This window comes from Pygoscelis adeliae, unplaced genomic scaffold (genome assembly GCF_000699105.1).
Source record: "Pygoscelis adeliae isolate BGI_AS28 unplaced genomic scaffold, ASM69910v1 Scaffold361, whole genome shotgun sequence".
NCBI lineage: Eukaryota > Metazoa > Chordata > Aves > Sphenisciformes > Spheniscidae > Pygoscelis > Pygoscelis adeliae.
In genome coordinates, this window is record NW_008824187.1 from 1,156,056 (window position 1) to 1,164,432 (window position 8,377).

At 40.7% G+C, this 8,377-nt stretch overlaps 1 protein-coding gene across 10 annotated transcripts in view; it reads right to left on the bottom strand.

The window, feature by feature from the left end:
- Positions 1 to 2,228, bottom strand: part of LDB3 (LIM domain binding 3) — a 128,499-nt gene extending 126,271 nt beyond the window's left edge. For all 10 annotated transcript variants that reach the window (XM_009334637.1, XM_009334636.1, XM_009334635.1 and 7 more), the window contains exons 1-2: positions 2,156 to 2,228; positions 1,930 to 2,055 (exon numbers count right to left, since the gene is read on the bottom strand). In XM_009334637.1, the coding sequence (XP_009332912.1) occupies positions 1,930 to 2,022 (93 nt within the window). In that variant the 5' untranslated portion in view covers positions 2,023 to 2,055; positions 2,156 to 2,228. The remainder of the gene's footprint in view (positions 1 to 1,929; positions 2,056 to 2,155) is intronic.
- Between the last annotated feature and the right edge of the window lie 6,149 nt (positions 2,229 to 8,377).

The window sequence follows — 8,377 nt, forward strand, 5'->3', positions numbered from 1 at the left end:
AACATTTAACAGTGCTTTCTGACACTTCTACTGCTGGAAATGCAGCCAGCTGCGTGAAGAAGTAATTCCTCCACACCTTTGGGATCCAGCCATTGCAGATTCACTCCTGCTCACCATATGCTCTCAAAAGCCCCATGAGAATCATATAGCCTTTGAACATATTGAATATACTTTAAGAGATTATAATCCAAGGCAATGGGTTCTTTGGGAAACAATTGTTTTTTTCATTTCTGATTGTGTCACACACAGTGCAGGTGCCGCAGCCACAGCCCTTGACTGACAGCCTCTAGGTATGACTGAATTACTTATAAAAAAAAGTAATCAACATTATACAGTGTGGGCTGCAGTGTCATGAAAATGCCTACAGAAATAAATTGGCACCTCTCTGTACTTACCTTGGGTGGGATAAGGAAAGAAATACCAAAACTACTTACCACAGTGAAATTAGTATAAGTTTATGAAGTGAGTTTATTTTTGTGGGCAGGGGGTTTTTTTGGTTGTTTTTTGCTTGTTTGTTTTTAATAACACTGACAGAACAGCCTTCTTTGCAATTACTATGCCGCTTCTGCAAAAGGGCTTATGAAAAGTTCCTCTCATCATCATAGGACTTAGTATTAAGGTAAATGCATCTCTACCTTCAGAGAAAGGAATATTGTGCATAAGAATAAGAGAGATCAAATAATACAGAGCTTTACAGCATGAATATGAAATAGCATAGTTAAGATTTCAGAAGCTCACTGATGACTTTGAATCATGATTGTCGCAGGGATATCAATTTGGTACCCACAACTTAACAGACTGTATTTTTTCATTATGAAAAAAATCAGTTTTCAAAGTGGCGTAGGTGGCTTTTTTTGCAGTGGAACAGACCTTTTGTTTGCATTCTATTTGTTTGTCTGATTAAATCATTCTGGTATTCCTTTTAAACACTGTTATGTAAGTAACCTCTCTAGTCATTGCACTGCAAAATAAGCCTTCTGCAGGTGATCGGTGGAGGAACCAAGATGTCTCTAAAAAGATCTGAACATTCTAGAACAGATTTGAGAGTGTCAGAAAGAAAAAAGGAAAAAAAAAGGGAGGAAGGAGCTGCAAGAGGTAGTAGAAAGCAGAGTTCCCAAACCAGAAGTTACACAGAACTATCTAGTTTGATAAGAGAAGGGTAGGTAAGGGAAACACAAGTTTCCTGAAAACCATCCAATCTTAAAAACTTTTATGAAACTGAGCTAATTCGGGTAATAAGAGCACTCCACTGCAACACCTTAAAATATTGCTCTTAGGGAAAAAAAAACCAAAAGACAGCTAGGAAATAAATGGACTAATCTGTAATCAGCAGATACACCACGTAATTAATTATTAAATCACATGCTGTTTGTCAGCTGCAAATGGAAGGCTTCTGCATAACTTAAGATCGTATTTTAAGCACTATTGAGTCTTCTGCTTGACATGTCTAATTTTCATCCAATTATTGCTCCCCTCCAAAAGAAGGGACATGTATCCCTATCTTTGTCCAGTTTTAACACCTAGACTTCATGAATTTACAAGCAGTTACATGTTTATTTTCCAGAAATATAATTTTATATTCCCATTCATAGTTGTTCTACTCCCTTCCCCCCAGATAGACAGCACCAATGAGGCCCCTATCAGCAGAAAAAGAGACAACACTGTACAAAATAGAACTGGAAGCTTATTTAGAAGAGACGGTATTGTCATTCTTAAAAATATACTAACCAGAACTGTCTTCCTGAGGCATCATCAATGCCAGGTTGTACCTTGAATTGGTATATCTAAAGTCCACATGATATTCTCTTTATTCAGACCTAGCTGCAAAGATGCTCTATTTTGCTAGGCCAGGTCAGAGTGTACATATGACTAGTTCACTGCTATTTTCCAACCTAAACAAGCTCAAAGAAGTTTTTTTTGCCGACTTACTCTGGAGATGGTCAAGGGCATGTTGAAGTCCTTGCCCCCTTGCAGTCGGAAACCCCATGGTCCAGGTCCATTCAGAGTCACGCTGTAAGCCATTTTGTACCTCTTTCACAAGGCAACAACAAGGCACTGCAGAACAGAAGGATGGGGTAGACAGAGAAAGCGTGAAAAAACAGAATGACAAAAGGGAAGAGTTTTATATACGAAAGCAATTCTCTTTCTGCCTTGCCTGTTCAGTCGTGCTGGGATATCACCTAAGAATAGATGGGAGCTATAGTGCAGATGCTGATATCCCAGCTGAGTAGGGCCCATAAAAGGTTTGTAACCAGACACCTACTATGCAAAGACTTCATGACTCAGAGGTCTAATATAGCCCCCAGGGAAGGGGACAGATCTTTCTAGGCTTCTCAAGCCCCTCTTCATGCTCAGTTACTTCATGGGCAAGACAAATTTTGTAATAAAACAAGCAAACAAGATCCCATGCTAGAATCCCAAACACCCAGATCTCTTTACTAACCTGTTAACAACTACATAGCCATTTGTAACTTCTGCTTCAGAACATATGTATTGCACCGTGACATATAATGTACTACGAACAAGTTCTTTTTACATAGATCTTCCAATACATAGCAGGAAAGGCACCAAAAAAAAAGTGTTTACCTTCTTTTGCTTGGTTTGTTAAACTGAAAAAAGTATATACTACATGCATTTAGCATCAGAAAAAAAACCCACAAGTTCATGTTTGGCTCTTGGTTCCATAGCCCTTGCTTTCTCAAGGGAAAATTAAAATTTAGTCTCTTCGAATGCAGATAGAGGTATTATGGGTTATTTCTAATCAGCATTTAATTTTCATGGCAAAAGCATAGTTTCACTACATACCTGTCTCATTATTTCAATACAAGTCTTCTAAAGGCACGACACTTAAGTGGAAGGCTGAGAACACAAATAGCTAGCTGCTTCCTTAATTCATTCCTTGATTTTTCATAGTTTATACTCCAGCTGTTAGGTGTTTCATAAAACTTTATAACCCTTGTTCAGTAACACTGGATAGCATTTCTGCCTTAGATTGGGAACAGCTAAAATACAGAGAACCAGAGGGAAGGGGAGAAGCTGTTGGCAGAACTACAGATATAAACAAAAAGCTTCTGCTCTCAGGATAAAGCTATAAACATTAAATAACACTCACCCCTTTCAAGTCATTAATATGTGCAGGACCTCCAGAACCACTCTACTGTATCTCCACAACATCCCTGCCTTTACCCTCCAGTTACAAAGAAATTCCCATTACGTTAAGGTAGGGGAAAAAAAAAAGAAAAAAAAGCATGGGTTCTACTCTGATAACCAAAAAGACAACGAAAACCACGTAATGCACTAGAGTGAGGTAGCTTGGTTTGAACGCGGATAATAGGCCACTCTGCCCCTACACCTACCTTAAAACGCGATAGAGAAACTGATGGTGAAACAGCAGAGAGCAAACACGACCAGGGCCCCAGTCTTTATCTGAGGAGATGGTCAATAATTTTTCAAAACCATGAGGCAATAGAAGTGTTTCTTTAGTATTCACAGTGGCAAAAAAGCCATTTGTACAAGGGAACGATTATGCTCCACACAGACACTAGACTAAACCACATAACCATATTTTTCAGTCAGAGGTCCAAATTAAACCACAGAAATTCACATGGATTTGAGTGAAAGTTGCACTCAGCCAGTAGAACTGGCCCAAACCAAAATCAACGCAGATAACAACACATAGCTTGAAAAGAAAACAGGTTTCTAATGTCTCACAAATACCTCGAGGGCACACTTGCATTAACAGCATTTGGAGCCTACCCTATATGAGGCCACAACTAGTGATGTTTGGATGATTACTTTGAGGGGTGACAAAACTAACTTGCTGCCCTTCAAACAGCACAGTTTTCAGGCCTGCCAGTTTATCCAGGAGGTCTCTTTCTAAACGCTAGTACTGGATATTTTTTTTTTTTTTTAAATGCACACACAAAAGATTGAAGGTAAATTCCCATTGCACTATTCCTTTCCTCTTCCTGGAAATTCACTGTCGTTTTTTAGTGCCCGCCCTTGGCTCCATTTCAAGGGTTCAAGAGAATGGAATAAAAACAGGAGCAAGATAAACATGGCAAGTCATTGCTTCACTAGTAAAGATAGTATCACAGAAAAAAGTATTAGAAGAGAGGTTACGTTTTTATGCACTGCACGTTACCTTCCTATACTTAAATCTTCAGTCATTTGTGTAAAAAAAAAAAGGGGGGGGGGGAGCAAAACCCAGAACAGAATAAAACTGCACAGACATCAAGCTGAACAGAGCTAAACGTTAAGAAACAGGGATGCTGCTTAATCAAACACTATGTGCTTCTACCTTACTTTCACATGTATAACATGCCATTTGCTTATCAGTTTAGGACATCTGAAAGGGTCTGTGAGATCCTTCAGTCTGGGTAGTATGCTAGGAAACTAAAACGGTAATCTCATTAGAGGCACTGCCATTTGAATGAAATGTTAAACTAAGGTCACTTGTTTCTACTCCTTTGGTTTCTGTCTTGTCTGCATGAACGTTCAGCATAGCTTGGCACTCAAAGTGTAGAGGACATGCTAGTGTCCTAGCCAACATTCCCCTTCAACGCAACAGGACCACAGCTCTTTCATGTGCCTGCGCTATCACTACCAGGTGCATTTTAGAGTAAAAATATTCCACAGTTTTCTTTCTCCAGGCCTCTCTAAGTCCTTTCCCTCCTGTGTTTGTTTCCCCTCTGTGCCTAAGAATGAAGTGCAAACAGTAAAGAAGCTCATGCTGTAGTCACAGCTTCATTTGCTGGGGACACTCTTAGCACAGGTCTCACTTGTCGTCTACAGACTTTTAATACAAGCAGCCTCTAAATAAGAAAGCTGTTGATCCACCCAGATGACTATTTCAACCCTACCCCGTTTGCAATGGTGAGAGACATGGGTGTTCTCACCGTGTCAAACATGCAGAGCAAACCCAGGAACTGGATTGGTGCAGCAGGTACAGTGCCATCATGGCTACCAGCACAAACCTCAGCAAAACCTTCCTGGAAACCTGAGGATGAAATAAACTGTGTGTACATAATAGACAATCCCCTTGTTTTCGGAAGCTTGTGATGTTTAGATTAGGTTCTAGTTGCTTTACACAAGTGCCTGTTAGACTGTTCTAAAAATCATTTTTTGTTTGCTCAAATAGCAGTATTTTGTTTCTCTTGGTACGCCGCCTTCCCTACATTCTCCAGCTATGTCAAAATCTATGACTTGCTTATAATTCCCCCCCTTCAGACAGAAGCAATGCTGAGTCAGATGAGGTCAGTGGTGTAAGGAGTGTCATTTAAAGAAAAAAACATATTCCAGGAGCAGGGCGACATTTTCTCTACAGATATCAAAACCGAGAGCTGTCCAGAGCTCACCAGGTTCCCCCCCCCAAGAGCTGTCCCCAGCTGACTGATGGGAACAGTTGCAAGGAAGCTGGATGGTTACCAGGCTCTGCGGGCTCTACAGCAGAGGAGGGTGCTGCCACCTCCAGCAAGTGCCTCGGAGCCTGAGCAGAGCCATCCTTCCACAGCTACATCAGAGACGTTACACTAGCGGAAACAATTCACATATGCTCGGAGACCATGTTGTATTACAGTGAACTAACCTTAGGAAAGCTACAACTGCATGCTTGGGAGTGCATAGCCATTAAGTGAATGAAATAAAAACCATGTGTGTCAATGCTAAATTAAGGTGGAAGGAAACAAGTAATGGAAATTCCAATTGTTCAAGTTGCTACTACTTCATTAAGCTGGCCACATTACTCATCGGTTATATTTTAGCTGCAGTGGTAGATGTGCTCATAGAAGAGCCTTGAATTACTGTTACTGCAGCAACAAGGTTGTATCATTTGTATCATTAAGCATTTCAGAAGTAGATTGCTTGAGAGTTTGACTTCTGATCTGCGATAGACTATGCATCTTTGGCATATAAAAAGACGCATGCAAGGTCATGGTTTCAACAGCCTTTTATGTTTTTCTTCAGGCAAGTGAAGGACTTGCCCTGCAGAGGAATACACTATCATTTCTTCTTTGATAAAAAGATCTTCAACAAGCTGGATAGACATTCCTTTAAAAAGCAATCAGACAAAAATATTGGCTGCCTTTGTTTCAGTCTCCCTCACCTGAGGGAGTGGCAGTACGAGAAGGCAGCATTCAGCTTTATGACAAACACGTCCTTTTTGTCCCACAGATTTCTGCACTGTCTCCAGTAAGATTATCTACACTCAGAATAGTGGAAAGGTGAGGAGAATGGATCGGGAGCATGTGAAGAAACTACTCACCTAGATGCACGCATGAAGAAAACCCAAGCTTTGAACCAGATGTCTAATACATGCAATCCTAGAGTTTTCCAAAATTTTGAATTATCCCAATGTTAATTATGTTCCATGTGGATAATGAGGAAACAACAGCTGTACCTGGGGACTGATCTTCATTGCAATCCACAGGACAAAGTAGCACATATTTACTATATATTGGCTAATCAGTGCTAAAGAATTTGAAACTGACACATTAGAGATGTAAAAGCTTTTTAGGTCTGAATTCCTACCTCGCCAATGTCAAATTGAATGTAAAAGTAATTACCAAGAGCAAAGATTTTCCCTGCAAGTTCAATATTGCTTCCAAAGCAAGACTATTCTACAATGCAAAAGAGCTCATTGCCATCTCCTTTCCTTCACTGCTGAGCTCTGAACAAAGTTGAGCTAATCCTACTTGTACTCCCATGTACAGCTTTGTTTCACCCATTTAATCAAAATCTTTCAATTCTCACAGAACTTTGTATTTCTGAGTTCCTCTTAGTCCCTTTATCAAGTTGTCTTAAGTCCTGTATTTTGATCTTTCTTAAGAAACTAAATTTTCTATCACACTTGGCTTCATCAAATTCTGCTTTGTTGACACCTTTCTAGTAATGTGGTTTGTGGGTCCCAGCAGAATATGATATTCCTGAGGAGATATGCTGGAGCAATATAATGATGGAATATTATCTCCCTTCTCTGTAATACAATGCCTTCAGAAATGCAGCTCTGTTTTCTGTTTGGCTGTTTGCTGCTGCCAGTATCACCTTACTGATGAATCAAATTTGCTGTTTACCCTCACCTCTAGATCCTTTGCCATGACTACTTTCACCATTACAGAAAACTGACATTTCACACATTTTCCCTGCTAGGTGGCCTTTTTTTTTTTTCCTGCCATGACCTCTTTTCACTACCACAAAAGACTGGGTATATACCATAGTGTAGTCAGACTTGATCTTTAGAAGATTTGAAGATTTTTGGTAACTATATTAAACTGGAAACCATACCTGTGGAGAGACAGGCTACCAAGGGAAGGGGGGAGGAAAAGGTACCTGCCCAGACTGTTTACAAAGACTTTTTTGCCCCTGTATTACAAAAAGACTTAAGTGTTATGTTACTAAGTTCTCACCTTACCAGCATTTCAGTCATTGTTTTTAAAGGTACCCACTACAGCATGTAATACTTAACAGTTCTATGGCACCTACCTTGCCAAGGTATCAAATTTCTTTTTTTAAGGTAAAGAACACCTAAACATCTGTTGTTGTTATCATCTCCTTTTTACATATTTAGCCATAGCGCTTAAGTTACCAGCTTTAGGTCACAAAACGAGTCAACAGCAGCAACTGCATTAAAATGCAGGGCTCAGTTTCTAACACAGGTACTTGAACCAGAAAGAGAAGGCTGCAAAATGCATTGCTGTTCTGCTTTTATCGTTCTTCCCTGACTGAGCGGAAACAAGGAAAGTTTCTAGCAACCCTGTGACTACTGTAATTTGTGCCTTGCTGCAGGGGATCCTAATTCACTGTTTCGGCTTACAAGAGAAAACAGCAGAAGAAAAAAAAACCCAAACAAGCCCAAACACACACCAAAAAAAATGGCTAAAGAGGCTATGTGCAGATCACTGTCAGCTCCACATAGACCAGGGACAGAGCTGTGACATCGATGTCACAGGACCTCTACGGTGTGGGCTTGCCTCCAGAGAGCCTGAGGTTTGGCACAGCACAATGAACGTAGACAAGGCTTAGAAGAGGGATCCTGCGCCGTCAGTGTAATTTCTCCGTTGCACAAATTCCTCAAGGATCACTACAGCACGCTGATGCAGCAGCGTGCCCCTGTGCGTATGCCCACATGCACAAGGATGCAGGATTTAATCTTAAATTGAGCAGGCTCCCAAAAGTCGGATTTCAGCCAAATGACTCACCTACTCGTTTCTGCCTTCCCAGTGAAGGCTTCACTGGGTAACATTTTCCACTAGAGAATCTCTTTAAAGCTGCAGGGAGACTTTTAAAGACAGCAAGCGGCTCCCGCCTTACGGCCGTCGTTTGCGAGCCGCCTTCGGCTCGCACAGCGCCTGCGTTTTCCTGCCCGTCAGGCTTTCTGCTG